Consider the following 23,015-nt stretch of genomic DNA (forward strand, 5'->3'; position numbering starts at 1 on the left):
ATTTTTTCAATTTTAATTAGAGTTTTATTTATATATATAGTTATAAATATTCATATATTGTTTAATATAAATATAAATAAATGTTTTATCTAATTTTTGTTTATAATTTCATAATTTTTAGTTTTATATAGATATTTTATATAACTTTTATATATAATATCATATTTATAATATTTTATGTTATAAACGTCTAAACCGCCTAAAAAATCGCCTAGGCCCCGATTAGGCGTTCTAGGCGCTAGGCATTGGGTCACCGCCCGCTTAGCGCCTAGCGCTTTCTTGAACACTGCTTTTATCAATCCAATAACATAACTACTTTTCTTCTTCTTCTTCTTTCACGCCTCCTCTTATTTTTCTTCTCCTTCTTCTTTACTTTTTCTGGGTTTTTTAGATCTTTCATTCTCTTTTTCTCCATCATCATCATCAATAAAACTCTAGATCTTTTCTTCTTCATGGATCTCTCTTCGCACTTCTTTATAGATCGGATCTCTCTTCATGCTTCTTCTCCATGGATTTCTGAGATTTAAAAATCATGGATCTCTCTTCAAGCTTCTTCTCCATGGATTTCTCTTCGTGCTTTCGTCATTTGTAGTGCACAATCGTTTGGTGAGAGAAGACGGTCCACAAACTTCGACGAGGAAGGGTGATGGTGATAATCGGCGACAACGATAGTGAACAAAGCAAGAAGAGACAAATTATTGAGTGTGACGGCGCTAGAGTTTAGAATTAGGGTTTAGAATTACAAATTGCTTTGTTTCAGTAGAACCATTTGTACCAGTTGTCCATAACTATTTGTACCAGTTATACCGATTTATAGTTATACCATTTGTACCAATTATACTATTATCTTTTATTTGTACCATTTGTACCAGTTCTCCTATTATCTCTCAGTTATACTATCTGTACCAGTTGTACTATTATCTCTTAGTTGTACTATCATCTCTTAGTTGTACCAATCGTCTGATATTTTATTAAGGGTAATTTGGAAATATCACATTTACAGTGGCATTCAGATTACAAAATGGTATGCCGGATTCATTTTCTCCATTAAGTGGCATACTAGCCTGGGAATCCGTCGCGGTTAAGTTGGTTTCTTCTCTCACCTCTTACTCCGGTCATCGTTTACTTAACCTGTTTTAATTTTCGAGAACCGGATTCATTTTATCGATAACCGGAGCCACACATTTTTTTTTCTCAGTTGTTGTTATTTGGCCCTTGATTATCTTGTTCTTAAATTCATCAAAAATTGTTGAGATATTTTCTCTTGAACATTTATATTCAAAAATCCATCAAAGAGTCCCAAAACATTCCCTAAATCCAGCATTTAACTTCATCTTTGCGCATCCTTGTCACCAGCCTCTAAGACTGGTCTCGATCAGGCTCTCCTTCGAGGGCTAAAGAGATGTGAATACAAAAATCATTAAAATGATCAATTTAAATATAAAACATGCACGCATCATCAAACATCCATCAACGTAGCTCACAACACCTATCCTAAATCACATTTGCCATCATTACATTAAATTTTGTTATGTTATCTTCATTTCATTTCTCTATCACTTTGTTACTTAGTTAACTAGTTATTTCATTATCTCGTTACCTTTATTATCCTGTCACAAGCACCTATTAACAAACAAACCTTTAGCCTCCCGAACCAAACAAACTTTCTCCAATAGCCAAGACTAATAAACAATCTCATGATCGATCTTAAGCTAAGATATATTATCCGCTGGATAAAAATCTTGTGAACACTGTTTACAACCAAGAGATGATCTCTGAAACTAGACACAAAAGAAACAAAAACAAGTATGTTTATACCTGTATGCAAAGGCTTCTTCAAATTCGTCACTGTCATAAAACTCTATTCGTCTTCGAGACCTCTTTTTGAATGGAAAGACTTTCTCTGGATCACCACAAGGATGGAGTGATAGATCATCAATATGTTCGGACGTTTCTCTTGAATCATCCTCTGACCAATTTCTGATGATGCTAGACAAATCACCTTCATTCTCCAAAACATGTTCCACCTGCTAACACCAGTAACTTATTTACCAATGTAATTTCCATCAAAAACTCTCAAGTTTTTTTTAATTTACAAGAGGACCTTGCATGTGAACGAGCAGAACTTGGACGTCCCACGGACATGCTTAGTGCAACCTTCTTTAGTTCTTATACATCTTCGCCATGGCCTCAACGCTATCAGCCCCTTCCCTCCAATGAGACCTTTATTCTTTAAAAACAAACTTATAAAGTACTGTTTAAGACCTTTATTAGAGAAATTAATATATAGATGCGGTAATTGTATATTTTGTGTTACTTGAATTTGGAAACAATCAAAGATATCAGAGATTTCGTCCATGTCAAGGCCGTTAACATCAAACAAGGGGACCACCTACATCAATTAAAGATGCAAATTTCATAATTAAAAAAAAAAGTACGAAGATACATAATTAGGGTTTATAGATACGAAGAACATACTTGAACATGAGGTTGAATATGGTATGGATCTATGCCTTCAAGGCACACCACGTCACATGACTCGAACCTGAAGATGTTTTTTCGGAAACCACAACTATGCTTTTTGCAGTATCCATCTAAGTTTTCCTCTGTTAATACTTGAAACCATCTCGGCTTACTCATGATGATAAATCTATGAGCAGAAGCGATGAATCCCCCCAAAAAATATAGAAAATATGATTGTTTCGTGACGATGCCTTTTTTTTTTTTTTTTTTTCTAGGGTTTCACAAAAATAGGAAAATATTTTGTTTGAGAACGGGTAAAAATATCAGCAGTTTCATTTAAGGTAAACAAAGAATTGATTTCGTTAAGTAAAACGAAACAATAAACCTGAGGTGAGATAAGAAATCCACCAAGGATTCAAAGATTAAAAACTGGGGTCTAAATGGTAACCGAAGAATCTGGCTGAATTGCTGAATCTGGCTGAATTTTTAGTGATTTTTAGCTGAATCTGGCTGAATTTTTATATTTTCAAATAGTAACCGCTGAATCTAGCTGATTTTTTTTGTACTTTTCAGCAGAATCTGTCGAAATAATTAAGACTTTAACTGAAATATCGTCAAATAATTACGAATATTATAAAATAACTAAGGAAAATATCTAAATAAAATAGATAAAATTATCTAATAGTCTAATTAACTCTTATACCAATAAATAAATATTAGAATTAATACCTTTTTAGCAAAATTGAGTTGTTCTTCCAAATCTAATTTTTGAACTATTAAAAAGATATAATTAATCAATAGAAAGTTTTGTCAAAGTTTTATTGAAAAATTAATTTTAAAATAAACATGATAATAAAGTATAGATTATCTTATTGATTTTTCATTGTTCTCTAGTAGTTTAAATCCTTAATATGATTAGGATGCTTAACAATTTTTTTTAATTTGATATTTTAAATATTATTTTAGCATAAGTATGAGTTATTTTTGCAAAAATTTGGAAAATTATATTTAAGTATCTAAAATTTATTAAAATTATCTAAAATTATCTATAGATATCTGAACATAAATATGTCTCTTGTCTATTCTGGTAACGATTTTATGTGTATGAATTATTCATATATCGTATTTGTATGATCTAACTTATTTTAAAATATAAATTTGATGTGTAATTTTTAATAGCCAAAAATATTTTAATCCGAGTTGTGAATCGCTATAATCCAAATTTTTATCTGAAATGAACATACTATGTATGTGTTGATGTTGGAAAAACTGTTGAATCTGGCTGATTTCAGTTGAATTTAGTTTTATGCAAATGGTAACTGCGGAATTGCTGAATCTGGCTGAATATTTTTTTCATGTTACCATTGACACTCTTAATATAAAAATTAAATACCTAACCTAGGGACTAGGGGACGCCTTAGTTGCTTGACTAGTACACTATACGGGTTCATGGCTGTTCCTGTTTGAACATCAATTAAGGCTTGAAATTCAAAGATAATCCAGCAGTCTGCTAGTTACTCAAAGAAGGCTGGTAGGTATGAAGATTTCAGGGTATTTGCAAGAGTTTTTTTAGAGAGGTTCATTCTCTGAGGTTGATATCAGGTTCTTGAAGATATGATATTGTTACAGACTGTATGATGATCAAATCAGTAAGATCTCATAGGAGTCTTCATGCCAGGGAGTTTGTAAATGCAGTAATTGTTTATGTGGAAATCAACAAATGTTGCAGTATATGTAACTTTGGTTGTGAAAGTGTGGTTTCATGTAGAACATGTATGATGATGTCCTCAATGAACTAGTCAAAGACCATGTGAAAGAAGCACAACAAGTGTTTAAGTCAAAGGATAAACAGGCATAGTGTGAAAAGAAGGTGATTGTTTGCTGAAACAGAAAGATCTATTTGAGAAAATCAGCAAAGCAAGTGCAGAAGCGTATCAACAGACTCAAGCATAACCAAGGTTCAGTGAAATGATAAAAAAGTCTAAGAAAGCTTAAAGTTTGAGGTCTAATTCCGTACAGTAACCCTAACAGATTTAGAATATTAATCCTTGTAGAACTCACATACTTCCTCTTTTGATTCAAATTCTATCCCTTCATTGATTCATTCAGTTGCACATTATTCTAATGTCAATGGAGCAATTGAAACTTAGAATCAGCAATATCAGAATGCTAAAACCTCAAAATGTAAGCAAAACATCTCCATAGACAACTTCACGTTCAGCAAAACACATTCTAATATCAGTGGAGAATTTGTAACTTAGAATCAGCAAAATCAGAATGCAAGAACCTCAAAATGTAAGCAAAAGATCTTCTTCAGTAGGTGGTTTTGGTCACTTTACTCTGCTCCTCTATGCCTTTTCTTGTGAGGCAAGAGTCTCTCGGCATGGTTAACGTATGTTCTTCTTCTCCTTCCTCCAGACCTTGTCTTTCGATTGAGAAGGAACAGCCTGTAAAAACCATGAAAGATTGAGATCTGTCCTCGTTTCCTTCCACCGGTCCTCTTCTTCTTCACAGTATGTTGCTTGACAATGTTTGATAACGTCCCATAATGGTTTAGCACATGGTCAAGCTTGCAGGCAAGAGAGCACAAGTTATCTACTTGACAGATGTTGTCTTCCACGTGATTTTCTCTTAGATAAATCAGCATGTTGTTGTTGTTGTTGTTGTTGTTGTTGTCTGCACTGCTCTGTCTCTGCAAGAAAACCATTTTGGTTGATCAATCTGTTGATTGTGTTTCTTCTCTGGTGTGATTATCAATACTTACCCGAATATGAGAACAGTCCACGAATTTCGAGATATCAACGAGCCAAACACTATTACACGAATTAAATTTGACCACCTGTGAACAGTAGCCAGTTTCTTGAATTGCCTCCGCTAAATCCATGGGGAGAGAGAGAGGAAGAAGATGGCTCTGATCTGTGATATTGGGACTCTTAAAGAACGTGCGAAGAAGAGATTGAAGACAACGACTATGTATTATGAAAACTGCGTAACAGGGACGGAGCTAAATAACTAACCGAAGAAGAGGAAGATGAAGCTTTGATTATCTCTGTGACCAAGGAAGAAGATGATCTCTATGAATTGAGGATTCTTGAATAACGAACGAAGAAAAGGAGAGGGAAGAGAATTTGAAACGGATTATGTGTATATATAATAATAATAATACCAAATGATTTTTTTTTTAAATGATCATAATTGTTATCAATTTTCACTTTTGAAATTGTCTAGTAATTTGATAATTAATCGGATGAGAGAAAAGTAAAAAACTTGAAATGTAACTGCTGTCAAAAATATTATTAAGAAATTTCACTTTCAGCATCCCACTTGATCACCAATGTTTTTCTTTTTCTTCTTTTGATATGCATCAAGTTACAATTTTGTATCTTTTTTTTTTGGTAGGATACAATTTTGTATCTAATACTTCATCCGTTTCGTTTTAGTTGTCGTTTAAGGTTTTCTCACACAAATTAAGAAAAGCATTAAATTTTTTGTTTTACTCTTTATTAATATATTTTACAAAAAAATTCATTGGCCGAAACATTAAAACAGTAGGGATAAAACTGGAATTTTCACCAAACATTTGCATCGAAAACCTAAAACGACAATTATTATGAAACAAAATTTTAACTCTAAAACGACAAGTAATACGAAACGGAGGGAGTACAATCTTTATGAAGTGTAATTTAAAGATTTGAAACCCACACGTATCATTCCTATAACTGGTAATAAAAATAAAAGGTCCATTTATTCAAAATATAACATTGAGTGCATTTGCATAACCGCTCCAAAGTTTCAATTTTTATGTTTCAATTTAAATCACATTTTGTATACAAAAATTACAGCTTTAGTGATATTTCTAAAAAAAAAAAAAAACTAAATCAATTTTCAAAAAATTAAAGAAAACATCCAAATTTTATTTGCCACATCTGTACATATACATATATTCATTTCTATCATCTAAAGTAAAAATCGAAGATTAAAAGAAAATTCACAATTAGTTATGCTGCTCGAAAAAGGAAGAGCTAGTGACTCAGTGAGAGAAATTCCTGTTGGAGTGTTGATGTTTTGAAGCATTGCAATGTTGCTGAGGATGATGTCTAACATTTGATTGTCCCTAACAATATTCATGAATAAACACTAACCCTTTTCACTCCTTTGTAAATAGAGAAATACCTGAAATTTTGAGTTAGATTTCAAATTCTAGTTCAAGTCTTTTACCATGTCCTGAAGTCTTTCATACACAGCTTCTGGTCTGAAACTTGATTGTTCCTGCCATTATTTTTAAACATAAACTTCAATCAAACCTGCTATAATTCATATATGAGATCAAAATCGGGTCATGCTGACTCATTCAGAGAACAACTTACATCTCCATAGAGCCTTTGCTGAGTTATGGACTGCCCCTGCAATGAGAAAATCAGTAATATATTTCGGAAACTCTATTTCCAAACAATAAAGAAATCTCGGTCACACACTTACCAGCGAGTGTATGTTTTGATGGGCAGTACAATATCCATTGCGATTTGAGGCCATTGAGTTGATATGTCCCTGTGGATCACACAGAGGAACTAAGTTTGAAAATTGAACCTTCTTATACTGTAAAAGTGTTAAGGTCTAGGACTATTCTCGTATACCATTTCATGAGACATATGTTGGGCACTGAGGTACTCATCGAGAATCGAGTATCGGTTACTTTGTTCTTGCAAAGCAGTTACTTTCCAGACTTCTTGCAATGAATATTCCTTGACAAATAGAAAGCCAGGTTAGACCAAATACAGGCCTTAAGGACAAAATCAGGAGATTAATAGTCCTGTTCCACGAAACCAGCTGAGAAGAAAACAAAACCTGTCCGGTGTCAGCGACATTATCGTCTTTGTTCATCTCATATGTGTTGTTCTGTTCTTCATGTATCGGAAGATCTTGAGCTGTAACCGATTCTGACTCTTCAACATTTTGGATCAAGTTACTCCTGTTCTCCCACTTTCTTAAAGCTTCATTCAGCACATTAATCATGGCGTTATAGCTCTCCTCGGACAAAGATGCTTCCTCACTCAATTTCAAAGAACAGAGACAAAGATCCGTGTATCGTTGAGCCTTAGTTGATTCTACATCAATCTGATCAGATTCCATGGCTTCTCTGCTTTTCGCATCCTTTGTCCAACGCTTCAACACATACTGAGAAGGAATACTAAGTTCCCCAGACATCTGCAGAACAATCATCGCGTGCCTACAAAGAAAACCTTTGAACTCAAACAGTCGACAAGAACAGACAACTTCAGATGATTCAGAGTTCCACACCACAACGAAAGCACGGTTCTGTTCATAATCTTGAACCCTGAAAGTCCTCTTGTTGACCCCATCTTCTTCGCTTTCTTTCTTCGGATGGCAAGCAACTCCTCCCAACACCTCCACCTGAAACCTCTTGAACATCTCACGAGTGTATACCTCAGCCATTTGCTTCCCAAATGGTGAAGGTGACTTAAGCCCGGGTTGTTTATACAATGTCTCAATCTCCGCTTTCTCTTCCTCTTCGTACCTCTCTTGTATCATCTTCTTGTACTGATCAAGAAATGCTTTTAATGTAGTTTTCCTTTGAATGTATTTATCGAAAACAGAGTTGACGCTATCTGACCTCTGAGCTGTACACAATCCGGCTAGAGATACATCTTTCATATATACAGGAATCCAATATTCCCTATCTTCATACAATGACTGAAGCCATGCGTTGTCTCTCATATGAAACCTATCAACTACCTCCCACCAATTCTTTTCAAAGTCCCCGCTCTTGCAAGACCCGTAAATAGCATCATTCATCTCATCCATAAAGTTTTTCTCTTGTCTCCTAACATGACCAAGCTTTTCCGGCATCTGACCAAGAGTATCCCACATATAAAAACAATGTCTAGAAGATGGGAACACCTCCAAGACAGCTTCTTTGAGCGTTCGGTCGTGTTTGGTAAGTATGACTCTGGGTTGGCATCCATGCATCGCGTTTAACCATGCCCGAAAAAGCCAAACAAATCCATATTTAGACTCACCAGTTGATATCAATCCACAACCAAGTAACAGGAACTGTCCATGGTGGTTCACGCCAGTAAAAGCGACAAGAGGCATTTTATACTCATTCTTGATGAATGTAGTGTCAAAAGATACAACATCACAGAAACAAGTATAATCCAATCTACCTTTTGCATCAACCCAAAAGACGTTCCTTAGACTCTGCTCCTCACTGAGATCAATGGCGTAAAAGAAGAAAGGATTCTCAATTTGCATATCCGTAAAGAAGTTTAGGAGTCTTTCAACATCCTCATCCTCTAAAGCAAGTAGCTTCCTGCTTTTCACCTCTTTCACAATAGCACCGTTTAGTTTCTCAAGTTTTCTCCGCCCACCCAAGTCTCTTAAAGAGTTGGCTTGACCAGCGAAGATTTCATGGTTATGTTCTTTAATCAAACCACGAATAACCCACCGCCCATCTTGCCTTCTCTTAACATGTAAACATGCTTTACAATCAGTTTTCGATGATGACCGGTTTATTCTACCGCGTTTTCTTGCTTGAGGAAAGTTAAACCCATCTGTACCTAAACCAGTACCTATATCTTCTTTCTCTGTTTTCTTGCTTCCATAACGCGTACAAACAAACTTAGCATCGATAAATTTCCCGGTCATTCTTGAACGACGACTAGCTTTAATAATGGTAGTAAACCCAACAGATTTAGCATATTCTTTGTAGAACTCAAAAGCCTCCTCTTTCGATTCAAATTCTCTACCTTCATCAATCTCTAAGCTAATCCTATCATCATCCAAGTGCACATTACTACACTCTCCTGACGGCATTTCGAGATCAATCCCCAATTAGTTAAACTCTTCACCCCTCAAAACCTTGATCAACTTATACCTGTTGAAACAACCACGGTCAGCTTCCAAGTTGCAAACTTTAACATCAAAAAAAAAAAAGACGTTCTAATAATATCAATGGAGCAATTGAAACTTAGAACCAGTAACATCAGAATCCTAAAACCTCAAAATGTAAGCAAAACATGTTCAAATACAGAAATGAATCATCTTAAAATGAAAAGTCAACCATTCAAAACCCACAAAGTCAACTCGAATCATCAACACTTCAAAAGAATCAAACTTATGATCCAAAGCAAAAACCCAGAAACGAGACATTTAAGCAACTCAAAATGATAACCGATTTGACTAGTTACGGTACGAAATAGACAAAATCAGAAACTAATTGACTAAAGTGCAAAGATGATATAATTTGGAGGGCCAAAGAAGAAAGATATATATTACATGATGAAGAAGACTGGGAAGAGTGATGATCGGAAGCGAGTACAGATACAGATCTCAGGGCAAAGAGTCTTCTTCGTCGCCGTCGTACTCGCTTTTTTTATACTCGCGGTTATGTTGGTTTCTTCTTCTCTCACCTCTTCCTCCGGTTATCGTTTACTTAACCTGTTCTTATTTTCGATAACCGGATTATTTTCTTGCACAAGAAAAAATCTTGAGCCACACATTTTTTTTGGTCTTCTTCTTCTTCATCTCTCTGCTGATGGAAAAATCGGAAATTAGAAGCAAAAGTGGTTGATTTTCACCGAGAAATTTGACAGAAGTTTCCTCAGGTTTTGTATATTATCATAAAAAAAATCAGATAATTCATAGAGATGTAAGCTTCTGGTAGTTAGTTTTCTCAGGAAAATTCGAGTCTTGTAATGTTGATTGAGCTCGTTTCTAAGAAATTTGCTATCTTTTGCACATCTTAAACCAAAATATTGAAACTTTAGTAGAATGTGAATTTTAGTCTAGTCTATAGTTTCTTCTACACACAACTCTTAGATAGATTCTTCAGTTAGGTTTGGTAATTGCTACTGTGAGATTTGATTTTCATGTACTGTTTTATTGATTAGATGGTGCATTATTGTGTGATCAAGATTGCTTAAAGAAATGGTTTTGGCGGTTTGTGTTGGTAATTCTTCTCTTGTATCAATGGAACTGAGGTGGGCAAGAAGAAGAAAATCTGATAATGCTGCATCGGCATTGCCTTGGTCTATACCTATATATATCTCTACGTTGAAGAAAGACATAAATCTTGAGGAATTGAGGAATTTGTATTCACTTTGTAACCATTCTAGCAACCGTTTGTCTGAGTATGGCAGCAACGTTGAAAAGATTGTTGACATGAAAAAGCTGCGTGTAGCTATCTCCCGTAGTGATGTTGTTGTCTCTGTGTTTTGCAAACCTCGTCACGCGGATGTTGATGATGCGGTTTTGTATTCAGAAGAGAATTTGTCTTCTTCTTTGTATCATTCAGAATTTGGGAGACAGAATAAGGATGAGAGTTCTCTGGGAGACTTGTTTCAGAATGTGTTGCCTCTAACTCCTTCCAATGGACAGCTTGTTGGATTCGGTCGTGCTTATTCTGATTATGGCTTGACTGCTTCTATCCATGATCTAATGGTACTTTTATTTGTAGCACCAAGTTTAACAGGTTATTTAGTGGAATTTGCTTTCATTACCCGGTCCACGTTAGCTCTAGTAATACCTTCTGTTTGATGCTAAGATGTGTAATTTGGTCTCAGTGTTTTCCAGGTTTTACCTTCACTACAACGGATGGGAATCGGTAAACTGATAGTTAACAGAATTGTCAGGTTTGATGGTATTTTCCACTATGATTTCGCGTTACTTAAAACAATTAACCTTCTCTTAAAGGTTAGCTCGTGAAATATCAAATTGCTTCATTCATCGAAAACTGTTTCAATAGGCTTCTCACAAGCAGAGACATCTACGACATAGCAGCTCTCTGCTTTGAGGATGAAAGGTACCGCCTTTGCCTCTGAAATAACTAATACACATCCTTAACAGCTTGTCATTTCTTTGTTGTGTATCCTTTCACGCTTGGTTTAGGATCGAAGGATATAGTAATGTGTTCTGTTCTGACCAAGGATTTGGTGATAGTAGCTTACTAATGATATCTTAACTATGTGTGGGATTGATATTAGTGAATGCAGAATCCTTATGCATTTGTACTGATGATAAACAAACATTTTTTGTTAGGCCATTCTTCAAAGCCTGTGGGTTTGGAGATGACAGGATGGGTTCCACAACAATGATGTTCACAAAGAGCTTGGAGGCATAAAACCGAAGCGAGAACGCTGATAGACCTTCAGAAACTGCAGGTCAAAGCAAGTTATATTGATCTCTAAATGATGACCAACGAGAAAGGCCAAAGATTCAGAGTCTTTCTTGCATTTGGATTTGATGTCTGGTGGTTTACTCTCTTTTATTCTTCTTATCTCTTTCCATGTAAGGCAAAGCTACTTAATCCCATGTTAGTTGTCCTCGATTAGAAGAATACATTATATAATGTTTACCAAAAAAAAACAAGAATACAGTATATAATATCTTATAATGACTTCTCTTGAGATACTAATTTCTTATTTTTACAAGTTTGATGGTTCAAATGATGTATATAAAACTGCTGATCACGTGCTTTACACACGAAGGCTATATGTAATTATGTATATATACTTTTGGTCAATGGTGACTAGATGAGGAGGATTCATGAAGACTATAGTTTATATTTACTTTATTTTCCTTCCTTTTGGTCCAAACATCTCATATTTATATTTCAAAATATTGTGTGGATACTTGTATGCTTTATGAGTATATGTACTTAAATAATACATGCTAGATGTGGTTAGCTATGTATATATTTACAGTACGTTTTTTTGCTTTTAAGAATATAGTTAACCATTATAAACATTTAAAATAGTAAATATTGGTAATTTGTTTTTCAGATTCCAAAGAGTTGTATGAACTTGGTTAAGATCGATCATCCTCTTAAAAATATATATAATGGGCTATATATATCTCTTAGTTTAGACACTAACGGGCGTATATTCTATGCAATTAGCTTATTGTGCACGCATATATCACATGGGCCGGTTACTTACTTTTTTTCTTTTCCGTTAAACCTTAAATATCCATTTGTGATTTGTGCCCGCACAAACACAAGATATATAAGATATGTGTTACGGCGACTAAACTTAATTGATAAATAAACCAACCATCAAAAACAATGGGCCAATGCTACTGAAATAAATAAAATAAATAGATCAAAGGGGAGATTATGAGAATGGAAAAGATGGTAAAGAAGACGAAGTCTTGACTCAGCTTCATGTGTTTGATTCCTAGCCATGTGCACTGTGTACCTACCATAATTTATTGACTATTCCATACAAATACATAAAGAATAATTTCAATGACAAATCATAACTCTTGTAATTTGTAAATACATGTTACCGTTTGTGTAATAGGTTTTTGGATAATGTTTAATTAGGCTAGGATAGTGGGTTCTTAGTCGTCAATTCAATATACTACATTATCAACAAATAAATCCAGTGGAAGTCGACATCTAATTTTTTTTTTATCAATATAGAGAAAACATTGGACTATATCTACTTGGTTAAAGATATATATATCGACTGCCAAATAATATATAGTAGTTGTTACTTTTCATATTTGTTACGGTTGAAATTATAGATGAAATTATTAACTATAGTTCGAGCTATCGAAGTGTAACAACTATATAAACTTTTCTCTTATCTCTTCTACTTCTTCCTCACCTTTGATTTACTCTTCTCATTCTCATTCTAGCTTTATAAGCTAGCCATCCTTCTCTTTCTGTATTGTAATAGATGAGTGGTCATCTAAGCTTCTATGTAAACTTTTTTATTATTCAAGAAAACCCTTTAACAAAAAAAAAAGAACTAAGAAAAGCTAAGTAAAAAAAAAAAAAAAAAAAAGAAAAGCTAAGTTAACCTTTAAAAATCTTAAGATAATGGATCTAAAAAAAGCAGAATATGAAACGAAGAAAAAAAAAAGTTTATAAGATGTGGCTATTGGCTAGGACCTACCTACAAATTAAAGTACACATCTACCATATTTAAAATACAACTGGAAAAAAAATCGACAGAGAAACTTTACTATATAATTTTGTACAATATTTTCGTTATGATCGAGGAATCTCGAAGTGAAACTAAAAAAGAATCTATGAAATTGTAGATTGTATAAAGTATAAACATATATACTTATAAATATAGACATACATTACATACTCTTGTCAGATTATCAGTTAGATTCTCTCTTCATCATAACACTCAACAACACACACTCTCTCTCTTCTCTGTCCGACAAAGTCACCTAAATGACATTTTCCCGGCATATACGCGACGCCAAGACAGCCACCGCAACCGCAATGACAAAGAAGTCCGATGTCCCAACTACATCGCCAAACTGCTGCGTCACGTGCCTTGTGAGACTCATCAGAAAACTGAAGAGAAAAGGGAGGTTGTTGCTGGCTACGTCGGCTCGGAGACAAGGAAGCTCGTTCCAGTGCCGTTACGATCCACTGAGCTATTCACTTAACTTCGACGGAGGCGCGTGTGGTACACTTCCCGATGATGAGGATTATTACCTGCGGCTTTATGCGTTTTCTTCGAGATACGTTACTACTAATACTATCAAGAAGAGACCACCACTTCCTCGTGAATCCTTCTCTTCCGCTTCGCATGAATTCGTGTAATGTAATTTGTCATTTTACTTTAGATTTAAAATTATTAAATGAAAGGTAATTGTTACTTAAAAAAAATATATGTTCAGTTTTGAGAAATTTTTTGTTGTTCCTTTAATATAACGGAACATAGATTTGAAAGATTAATTATTAATTTCAGTATAATGAACTGAAACTTGTAGGCTTGTAGCCAAAAATAAAGACGACGAACGTTGCCTGGGGTATAAAATTGATTATTTCTCAACTTTTGTTTCAATCACCGTTCATGGTTCAGGAATCACTTTAGCTCCCATCCACAGTACCTTCCCTCGATGATCTCTCAGAAATATCCATCTCAATTCACTCAGAATCCTTTCCTTAGATATGCTGATATGCACATTGCATTTCGTCCAAAAACAAATTTTATATGTTTTTGTGCCCTTGTTGATTTTAAAAACGACAATATCAATTTTAGTTTAAAATACATAGTATAATTCTGTCCAATAATACGCATACGATTTTGATTTGTCACACTTTCAATCTGAAGCTTTAGAAATTTTAATTTTATAAAAGATGAAATACTATTTCTCTGAAACTTGTATCCTGAATTTAGTGTAGAATGTTTTTTAATTTGACCAGCCGTTGGATGGACCAAATCTTTCCTCTGTTTTTTTTTTTTTTTTGGTAAATCAATTAATTAATTTTATCAATTTACTAAAATTGATTTATCAATATTCTCCTACAACTTTTTTGTTTGTTTTTTTATTCTACAACTTTACTAATTAACCCAGAACAAAAAAAAATTGTTTTCGGACCTACGTGTTCATAGTTCTCTAAATACATAGATGATAAACATGACCTTTTGGTGATTAAACTTTACCAAATATAACAATTAGAAAATAAAATCAAAACTTAAAGCTTGTATAGAAAAATACATAAAAATGGGAATCCGTGTAAGCCATAGTGGAAGGCGATGCATGTTTGTTAGCAACTCGAGACATATTCGCCGAACCCTATTTTCGTAGTCTTCTACTTCTAGGGTTTCTTTTTTTTTGACTACTTGACATAAGTTTTTAATTAGACGGTAACGATATTCGCATGTTACATCGCATAAAATTGCGAGCCACTCGACACTGGGAGAGAAACTTCAAAGAAAACAAATGGGTATCACTAGGCCTGGGCAAAAAAACCGTACCCGAGTACCCGAACCGAAACCGACCCGAAAAAACCGGTTTGGGGCGGGTACGGGTATTAGCTATTTACCCTATTGGGTCTTGTATTGCCGTACCCGTGGGTATAGGGTAAAACCCGATCCGAACCCGATATCCGAACGGGTACCCGATTACCCGAAATTACATATACTTATACATATAAAACTTTTTATATATGTAATATTTGAGCTAAATACATTTATATCTAAATATCCGAGAATAGTTATCAAAAATTAAATGCACTTATATTTAAATATTTAAGACAAAATATATTTATACGCGAGATGCTTGTAAATTTTTTAAATATTTGGAAAAAATTCCGGTTATTCGGATAAATTTTTGGGTGAAACTCGGATATTAGAGTAAAATTGCGGATAAAATTCGGATATTAGGATAAAATTTCGGATAAAATTCGGGTATTTGGTAAAATTTTGGGTATTTGGGTATAAAATACCCGAACCCGATGGGTACCCGATTTTTTTGGGTATTTAGCGGTTCTAAAAATCTAAACCCGAACCGACCCGAACCCGATTAGATCCGAACCGAAACCGAACCGATATTTTAGATTTACCCTATTGGGTCCTAAACTCCTCTACCCGAAAGATCCGTACCCGATCGGGTTTTACCCGAACCCGACCCGCATACCCGAATGCCCAGCCCTAGGTATCACTAACATTTTTAATGTTTTAATTCATTTTGAGACAAAGTACGAACCATGCTGACTGATTAATAACTAAACAGCTTTTTCATTCGCTTAATACAAGCTCTACATCAAATGATTACCGGAAACACTAGCCATATAACACAATGCTTCTTATTCACCAATTTCCTTCGTTACACCTGCCAAAAAAGCTTCAAAAAAACGCTCTCAACATGTTTGTTTGATGGTTTCAATATAGCCAGTGGAAGAGTTTCCTCTTAATTAAGGAATATTTGTTTTTGAAAAGTCAAATACTGGTATTCTGATTTCTGGCTTGTTACCATCTAATTAAAATTTTAAAGGATATTATACAAAATGGGTGAAAACTTATTGGGCCGAACGTACATATGGATCCCATTTTAGGCCTCTATATGACTTTATGTGAAAGTGATAGCTCTGACTTGGCTTTGAAAAAAAACAAGGTAAGAGATATTTCTTTGCAGAGGTCAAGATCCTTCTCTTTTTTTTTTATTCCTGCGGAAATTAGTGATAAAAATCAGATTGAATTGTCTATAAGATAGCGTAAAGATTGAATTGGTGAATGTTTTCATATAACTAAATCGATGATAGTCCAAAATTAAGTCGAACATGTAAAGAAGATCTCCAAAAAAAGACAACCATGTGGCAATAAGTTTGGAGATCTTCTATAAGACAATCTTGCTAAGTTGCTATAAGTTTCTTTCAATAAAAATTGTTACTTGGGTCCATAAAATTTACGTGTTATAAAGATTTCAATTCTCTTCTTTATATTACAAGTAACAATTTTCATTGATCCGAGTTTGAGTTAAGTGTTACATATTGATAACTTTTTGAAAGAATATATGTAAGTCGATAACTTATGCATAACTCCTGATTTCGAATCTCATAAACTTTTTGAAATGAGTGAGCCTCAAGGTTACCAATTCGAATTTCAATGTTAGTAAGGAGGCTAAATGTATATGTGTGACCCAAAAAAATTATATGCGGACCAAGTGTTCAACTAAGAAGATTGTTTCTTAACAACAATACAACATAAAGATCCATCTTCACAGTTTTATTACTAGAAAACAAATCTCCTCCATACCAATGTTTTCATTCCAAATATGAGTCTTTCAAATCACGTACACTTCATAGGAACACTCCAAGTTGTGTTCTTAACTGGTTCAGATAAAGACAAATAGTTTCTCCAGTCATCAAGAACAAGATTAAGATCATGAAGCTTCTTCTCTAATCCTATACAACAATTAGCATGCATGGTACACACCAAGTTAATGTCTCTGCTCGTTTGACAAAACCCACCAAAGTAAACCGTATCAAAGAATCTCATTTGGATTCCAATCTCTGAGACTAAAGCCCCGTGTTTGATTTGGTTGAACACATCTTGGTCATGCATCTTCGGATAATTAAGACGAGATTTGTACCAAAATTTGTAGAACTCAATGCTTCTATGGTTTGATTTCACGTAAGTGAATCCTCCGTTTACCCAATTGTCTGAGTCATTAGGATCACCGAAGAATCGATCACATGCCATTTGAAAATCTCCATCAGGGTATAGCCGAGGAAATGGATCTCGGAGCCACATTATATCTGCATCCTAAATATATAAATGGGAAATAATTATAAATAACATCGTTATGTAATTAATATTTTAAAATTAAAAATAGCATTTAGTTGACACATAATTTTTAAAATAAAGTGTAACAGGGCTTTGTTCAATTTATTAAATTTAGACAATAGTTTATATAAATTTTTTGTTACAGAGTCACGTGCTAATGCAAATGTAATCATCTTCTAGGTATCACTTCTAGATTAATTACTTGATCAAAAATTGATTCAAAAGATTTGTAAAAAGGAAGGAAATTTGAGATGGATGATGAAGATAATACCGTGAAAAAAAAAAAAAAGATAATACCGTGAAGATGAAGTTATATCCCATTTCTAGCACTTGTGTAAGAAGCTCGATTCTTCGCCACATCATTTTGAGGTAATCAGGAGTAGCAAAGAGTTTCTCGCCGGAGAAGTCAGTCCCTTTAGTTTCCAAATAGTAGCAATTAGGGTGAAGTTGTGAACAGCGATCAAATGCCTTGGAATCCAAGCAAACCACAACCACATGTTGAAGTAGCTTCTGTGTTCCTTGGCCGATACGAAAACTCTCAAGAAATAGATCAAACAGAGAGTTTGGCTCTGCCCATGCTTGGTTCAATGTTGTTACAATAACTGTTCGATTATCTGTAGACGCATTCTCCAGAACTTCCCTAAAACTGATCGATTTTGATCTCTGAAAGAAACAATAAAATCTTAAGAAAGAGATCAAACCCATTTCAGACAGAACATGGATTGAGGCATATACAAGTACATATCTATGTAAAGTGGTAATTAATAACTCACTGTTTGTGGAGAAGACGAAGAGGTGTGATCGAGCAAAGGACGAGAAGAGCTGAGATTGTCAACATCGAGCTCTTGACTAAGAGGATAAGCTGTTTTGTAAAGAAGAAGACAAGCAGCTACACCTAGAAACAAAACCAGGATTCTCTTTACTTCATTTTGTCCGTTCGCAGATCCCAAATCAAGAAAACTTGAAGGGGAAGAAGAAGAAGAAGAGTTCATGTGTTCTTGAGGGGTTTAAAGCCTTTCTTTCGTTTTCTTCGTTCTTCTCTCTGTCTTTTTTTTGTCGGTTCTTATAACCAAGTACAAAAGTTCAAGGCAAACGTCATCACTGGCAGTTTTGTAAGGGCGTTGTTCTTATTTTGTCAGATTATATATTTTATTCGTAGCAATGGTTTTTTATGAATGAATTCTTTTACCAAGTCTTTTTCCATCTGAAATCAATTCTTGTTTTTATTAGAGTGTAGAGAATAAAGACAACACACCAACTCCAAATTATATATTCAACTGGTTCATAAATATCTACCCAAATGATAGAATCATGTAAGAGTTTTAAATTGTGAATACTACTAGTCAGATGATGGAAAAAAAAGTGCAGAAAAAGACAAAGAGAAACATGAATGACCCGAGAGAAGAAACATGTTTTGGTGGATGAGAGACCGACATAACAAAAAAAAAGTTATGGTTGTATTTTTATTTGTTTACAAAAGAAGAATTAAGTTTTGTAAACAAATAAAAATACAACCATAACTTTTTTTTAATAACATTATGTATAATAGCTTAATTAGGAAAAATTATCTAGCGAATCCACCATATATTACTAATACATAGGTATCAAAATATAATCATATCCATAACTTGGAACAGACTAATCTCGTCCAAAAGATTAGAGAAAAAATAAGTCACTTTTCAGAAAATTGTATCATTGATAGTTTAATTGTGCCCAATTTTTTTCGAATGCATAATAGTATATACTTTGGGAAACAGTAGTTTTATCTCAGCATTCACCCAATATTTTATTTATCTTAATTCAATGACAATTATAATTGTTTAATTTTTCCATTATAGTGACTACACGTGGCGTTTTAGTCTTTTTGAAACACGCTAACGTTACTAGTCGTGGCTGCCGTTAAAATTTTAATTTATCACTAGACTAGGAGGAAGCGTCGAATTCTAAATGCTTCTCCAATCAACTATATTAATTTGTCTACCAAACAAAAAGAAATGAATATCAATTAGTGATAAGAATTGTTAGAAAATTATTACTAAAAAGGAGTATCAATTACTGATAAGGCTAGTCTTTAAGGAAATAAAAAAACATAAGGATAGTCTAACTCGAATACCGTTTACCAAAAAAGAATAGACTAGTCTAAATAAAACTGTGTACGATTTGCTTTTTCATTTTTATCAGAAAGTAAGGTCTGAGCTTTTCATTTATGATATTGTATATAATTGACTGAAACTCTTCATCAAGTGGTTTTAGATTTACTACTACATGGGTTTAGATCGTGGTATTTAGGCATTTTATAACTCCAACTCAAAGTCATGTCTTAGAACGATAAATCGTTGATGATGTGTAGTTAATCATTTTTTGTTGGATATATACCTTTTTTTTTTTATTTCATGGTTGGAACTTGGATTACTTCCGAGTTACTATTCTTTTATATATCAACATGATTACGAATTAAAATTAGCTTTTTTGAAGTAAAACATTAACATTCATTTTTGATATAATCTATATATATTAAGAATATATTTAGTATAAACAAATGATAAAATTATAATTTTTTTGTTAAACATAAAATTAAAATTATAGTTTGAAAAACGTATTAAAAACGAAGAAAGTGCGGAAGAAAAACAAAGAAAGTATTTTCTGTTTTTAAAACTGTTTCAAATAAGTTCTTATAAAACTCTACAGAGATCAAATTTTATTGGTTAAGAGTTTGTTGTCCTTTACTAGTTTCTTTTTTTTTGGTTGCACTGTAGCTTTCACCTTATTATTTATCAACACTGTAGTCTGTAATCTACAACATATGCTATTAGGAAAAAAAAATTCTTTCTCAATTATGTTATATTAATATACGAATTGAATGATAATTTAATAAAAGGGCCAAGGGTTTGTAGTTGTACAGTTGTCTTCTATATGATTTCCCGCCAGCGGATCAAAGACTAAGACCGTACCTTGTTCGACACATTTCAACAACTTGGTTTTGTAACAACGATTTAACTAATTTGAACATTTCACCACTTTTTTTTTAAATGTAAATATTAAAGAGGATCCAATGATCCATGCCACAAATCGCGAAGTAGTTTTTAGATATGTGAAGAAAGTAAGAATCTTATCATTTAAAATATTTATAGATTTACGATAATTAATTGCGTAGTAAAACCAAAACCGTGACAATCTTTTTATTTTTTGATAATGGGAAGTATCCCTACAAACTTACAGCTATTTCAAAATCGGGCCTCCGATCCTTACAGATTACAATAAGGACGTTTCGCCATACGTTTGGGAACGCTATAACAATGAACAAACGAGATCAAACTATAGGTTTTTGCCCACACAATTAATAATTATAAAAATCCTATATATGAAAGGAGGCTATTTCTCTCCATCCTTCCGCCACGTCAGCATTTTTGGCTCTTCTGAAGATGACACATCAGCTTTTTATTCGTTCAATAAAAATATTTCATTAATACACATCAGCTTCTAATTATAAGTGTCAAATGGAGTAAACAAATAGCCCATGACGGATGGGCCATATGTGTTTTAGAATCTATTAGAGTGCAATATTAATGGGTCGAGCCCATTTCAGTGATGGCTTAATGCTTTTAAACCCAACAAATATTCTAATTCCCTACAAGATTTTAACAAAATAAATCTCTCTCACTCTCTGCTCGATCGTTCAATATGAAAGAAGAAGAATCTCAAGGCAAATTTCTCGACTTCGTAAGTTCCATTCTTCATAGTCTCCCTTTCTGTACATCATATTTCTTTAGAACAAACGTTTTCTACCTTCTAACTGCCAGAATAGAGGCCACGATAGAAGTTACACAAAAACATATTCACACTCTCAGCTTACGGGATTACAAACTTTCACTACTATAAACTCTATAAATACTCAAACAGACATTGTTTATACCAGATTATATGTGTTTCAGACAGCATCAATAAATATTTACAAAGGTGCAAGGAACATAAAAACGATACAGAACCACCATCATGTACAACCTACACGGGAATTACAAAATGAAAACATCAGATACAACTCAAGTTGACAATATCGATATACACAACATTGAATAGCTACTCACCTGAATTATCACTGAGGTGGTGGTATTTGGAACAACTGTCAAAACACAAATACTCTGTAACGTCCTTTTGAGTATCGTTTTATACTCCCTTTCAACTTTTCCTATCAATATTCAAAGCAAAAGTAATTCAGATCTAAAAACAAGAATCACCTGTACGACATACTCAAGCAACAAAACAAGCCTTCTTCTGAACAACGAAACGCATTTACGATTACCAATCTATCCGGCTTAAGGCTTCCATATGACTTCAAAACAAGCCTTCTCAGCATTTTCGTTCTTCTTCGTTCCTGCTTTAGGTCTGTATTCTGCAGCTAGAAATTTTGTATCCCTTGAAAATATAAATGAGAGAGTTCAATGAATCTCATTCAAAAAGGATAAAAAAATTATGTACCTATAATAGATATTGATAAAGCTGATAAAGTACCTTCTGACCAACTAGCAGAGCCATGAGGACGATGAAAGATATTACGGGAACAAGCAAGAGGTTTCAGCTGATAAGTAAGTATTTTTTCTGGGTTATATTTCAAATCAGAAAATAGATCTAATCTTAAAAATTGTAACTACATAAGATAGTAGTTTTATTAACTACATAATAACAAATAAAAAATAAACATAAATTAGCAAGAACAATCAATAATTTTTTCTTCACAATTTTCAAAACAAACCCACGCGTAGCGTAGATATTCATCTAGTATATAATAATTGTCTTTTGCATTATTTCTTATGATTTGTGTCAAATGGAGTATTTGTATTCTTGTTTTTTTGATAAAATTTTACTATTATAGTGTCAATTAGAATTGACGTTCTCATTAATGACATATGAAAATATCTGTAGCTATGATTTTTTTTTATAGTCAAAATCTTTAATCTAATTATATATGTTCTTGCGTCACCATTTTAATTTTAGGGGTTTTGGCAAAAATGCCACTTTTTCAATGCCATTTTTCAAAAATATCCTTTTTTAAAAATCTTATAAAAAATGTTCTTAAAAATATAAGACTTACCCAAATATGTATGTAATATTATTAAAACATACACAAACTACATTTCTATGTATCTAAAATCTTATAAATACTTTATAAATATCTTATAAATGCATTTTAAATACCTTTTAAAACCTTTAAAATATCTTGTAAAACCTTTGAAAAACCTTAAAAATCCTTTAAAATAACTTGTAAAACCTTTGAAAACACCTTATAAAACCTTATAAATACTTGGATCGAGTCTTCAAGTAGTAGTTACAATCCATAAGTACCTTATAAACCTAATAAAACTTTATAAAAATTTCAGATTTAAAAAGGGGCATTTTTTTAAATGGACATATAAAAAGGGCATTTTTGAAAAGGGGCACACCAAAAGGGGTATTTTTAACAATTTCCCTTAATTTTATTCCATATTAACTATTTGA

At 33.4% G+C, this 23,015-nt stretch overlaps 7 protein-coding genes across 21 annotated transcripts; 2 read left to right on the forward strand and 5 right to left on the reverse strand.

Moving 5' to 3' along the window:
* Positions 1-1,246: 1,246 nt before the first annotated feature.
* Positions 1,247-2,697, reverse strand: LOC9306025. The gene is made up of 5 exons (XM_021017056.1): positions 2,479-2,697; positions 2,318-2,392; positions 2,105-2,230; positions 1,819-2,027; positions 1,247-1,394 (listed from the first exon to the last, which is right to left on the reverse strand). The coding sequence occupies exons 1-5, from the start codon at positions 2,638-2,640 to the stop codon at positions 1,376-1,378; spliced, it is 591 nt and encodes a 196-aa protein (XP_020872715.1). The 5' UTR covers positions 2,641-2,697; the 3' UTR covers positions 1,247-1,375.
* Positions 2,698-4,646: 1,949 nt separating this feature from the next.
* Positions 4,647-5,594, reverse strand: LOC9306026. Its single transcript, XM_002869909.2, has 3 exons — positions 5,481-5,594; positions 5,228-5,379; positions 4,647-5,155 (listed from the first exon to the last, which is right to left on the reverse strand). The coding sequence occupies exons 2-3, from the start codon at positions 5,345-5,347 to the stop codon at positions 4,799-4,801; spliced, it is 477 nt and encodes a 158-aa protein (XP_002869955.1). The 5' UTR covers positions 5,348-5,379; positions 5,481-5,594; the 3' UTR covers positions 4,647-4,798.
* A 760-nt stretch (positions 5,595-6,354) lies between these two features.
* On the reverse strand, positions 6,355-9,871 carry LOC110226233 (protein FAR1-RELATED SEQUENCE 1). Of its 3 annotated transcripts, none has more exons than XM_021017047.1 (7): positions 9,760-9,871; positions 7,309-9,358; positions 7,098-7,205; positions 6,943-7,011; positions 6,831-6,866; positions 6,682-6,732; positions 6,355-6,577 (listed from the first exon to the last, which is right to left on the reverse strand). In XM_021017047.1, exons 2-7 carry the CDS (start codon positions 9,295-9,297, stop codon positions 6,494-6,496), a joined length of 2,337 nt encoding a protein of 778 aa, XP_020872706.1. In that variant the 5' UTR covers positions 9,298-9,358; positions 9,760-9,871; the 3' UTR covers positions 6,355-6,493. The 3 variants fall into 3 exon arrangements, with proteins under 3 accessions (XP_020872706.1, XP_020872705.1, XP_020872707.1); XM_021017046.1 differs by having other exon boundaries at positions 6,357-6,600; XM_021017048.1 differs by lacking the exon at positions 6,355-6,577 and having other exon boundaries at positions 6,607-6,732.
* Positions 9,872-9,878: 7 nt separating this feature from the next.
* LOC9306027 (uncharacterized N-acetyltransferase ycf52) lies at positions 9,879-11,888 on the forward strand. Of its 13 annotated transcripts, none has more exons than XR_002330280.1 (5): positions 9,879-10,088; positions 10,374-10,923; positions 11,046-11,086; positions 11,176-11,284; positions 11,521-11,569. XR_002330280.1 is itself a non-coding variant. In XM_021017049.1 (5 exons), exons 2-5 carry the CDS (start codon positions 10,411-10,413, stop codon positions 11,600-11,602), a joined length of 771 nt encoding a protein of 256 aa, XP_020872708.1. In that variant the 5' UTR covers positions 9,879-10,088; positions 10,374-10,410; the 3' UTR covers positions 11,603-11,888. The 13 variants fall into 13 exon arrangements, 7 of the variants coding, with proteins under 7 accessions (XP_020872708.1, XP_020872709.1, XP_020872710.1 ...); XR_002330283.1 differs by having other exon boundaries at positions 11,056-11,086; positions 11,181-11,284; XR_002330281.1 differs by having other exon boundaries at positions 10,374-10,954; positions 11,046-11,114; positions 11,228-11,284; positions 11,521-11,556.
* A 1,678-nt stretch (positions 11,889-13,566) lies between these two features.
* On the forward strand, positions 13,567-14,282 carry LOC9303973. Its single transcript, XM_002867855.2, has one exon. It carries the CDS (start codon positions 13,673-13,675, stop codon positions 14,048-14,050), a length of 378 nt encoding a protein of 125 aa, XP_002867901.1. The 5' UTR covers positions 13,567-13,672; the 3' UTR covers positions 14,051-14,282.
* A 2,659-nt stretch (positions 14,283-16,941) lies between these two features.
* Positions 16,942-18,921, reverse strand: LOC110226043 (uncharacterized protein At4g15970). The gene is made up of 3 exons (XM_021016550.1): positions 18,296-18,921; positions 17,820-18,185; positions 16,942-17,501 (listed from the first exon to the last, which is right to left on the reverse strand). Exons 1-3 carry the CDS (start codon positions 18,512-18,514, stop codon positions 17,025-17,027), a joined length of 1,062 nt encoding a protein of 353 aa, XP_020872209.1. The 5' UTR covers positions 18,515-18,921; the 3' UTR covers positions 16,942-17,024.
* A 2,416-nt stretch (positions 18,922-21,337) lies between these two features.
* Positions 21,338-22,295, reverse strand: LOC110226196 (exosome complex exonuclease RRP46 homolog). The gene is given in 5 exon segments (XM_021016929.1): positions 21,338-21,524; positions 21,608-21,708; positions 21,823-21,936; positions 22,032-22,118; positions 22,277-22,295. Coding segments are annotated over 5 exon segments (441 nt in total). The 3' UTR covers positions 21,338-21,404.
* Between the last annotated feature and the right edge of the window lie 720 nt (positions 22,296-23,015).

This window comes from Arabidopsis lyrata (assembly GCF_000004255.2).
Source record: "Arabidopsis lyrata subsp. lyrata unplaced genomic scaffold ARALYscaffold_7, whole genome shotgun sequence".
Classification (NCBI taxonomy): domain Eukaryota; kingdom Viridiplantae; phylum Streptophyta; class Magnoliopsida; order Brassicales; family Brassicaceae; genus Arabidopsis; species Arabidopsis lyrata.

Excerpts from the sequence above, each read along its gene's own strand:
- LOC9306025 (XM_021017056.1), bottom strand. The coding sequence starts at position 2,640 with ATGAGTAAGCCGAGATGGTTTCAAGTATTAACAGAGGAAAACTTAGAT. Across the intron at positions 2,231-2,317 it reads TTGATTGTTTCCAAATTCAA|AATAAAGGTCTCATTGGAGG; the intron begins GTAACACAAAAT and ends TTGTTTTTAAAG. Across the intron at positions 2,028-2,104 it reads TCTGCTCGTTCACATGCAAG|GTGGAACATGTTTTGGAGAA; the intron begins GTCCTCTTGTAA and ends TGGTGTTAGCAG.
- LOC9306026 (XM_002869909.2), bottom strand. The coding sequence starts at position 5,347 with ATGGATTTAGCGGAGGCAATTCAAGAAACTGGCTACTGTTCACAGGTG. Across the intron at positions 5,156-5,227 it reads TGGACTGTTCTCATATTCGG|AGACAGAGCAGTGCAGACAA; the intron begins GTAAGTATTGAT and ends GTTTTCTTGCAG.
- LOC110226233 (XM_021017046.1), bottom strand. The coding sequence starts at position 9,297 with ATGCCGTCAGGAGAGTGTAGTAATGTGCACTTGGATGATGATAGGATT. Across the intron at positions 7,012-7,097 it reads AACATATGTCTCATGAAATG|GGACATATCAACTCAATGGC; the intron begins GTATACGAGAAT and ends TGTGATCCACAG. Across the intron at positions 6,601-6,681 it reads ATGAAAGACTTCAGGACATG|TGTTTATTCATGAATATTGT; the intron begins GTAAAAGACTTG and ends GAAAAGGGTTAG.
- LOC9306027 (XM_021017049.1), top strand. The coding sequence starts at position 10,411 with ATGGTTTTGGCGGTTTGTGTTGGTAATTCTTCTCTTGTATCAATGGAA. Across the intron at positions 10,955-11,045 it reads TGTAGCACCAAGTTTAACAG|TGTTTTCCAGGTTTTACCTT; the intron begins GTTATTTAGTGG and ends ATTTGGTCTCAG. Across the intron at positions 11,087-11,180 it reads ACTACAACGGATGGGAATCG|CTCGTGAAATATCAAATTGC; the intron begins GTAAACTGATAG and ends CTTAAAGGTTAG.
- LOC9303973 (XM_002867855.2), top strand. The coding sequence starts at position 13,673 with ATGACATTTTCCCGGCATATACGCGACGCCAAGACAGCCACCGCAACC.
- LOC110226043 (XM_021016550.1), bottom strand. The coding sequence starts at position 18,514 with ATGAACTCTTCTTCTTCTTCTTCCCCTTCAAGTTTTCTTGATTTGGGA. Across the intron at positions 18,186-18,295 it reads CTTCGTCTTCTCCACAAACA|AGATCAAAATCGATCAGTTT; the intron begins GTGAGTTATTAA and ends TGTTTCTTTCAG. Across the intron at positions 17,502-17,819 it reads GATATAACTTCATCTTCACG|GATGCAGATATAATGTGGCT; the intron begins GTATTATCTTTT and ends TTATATATTTAG.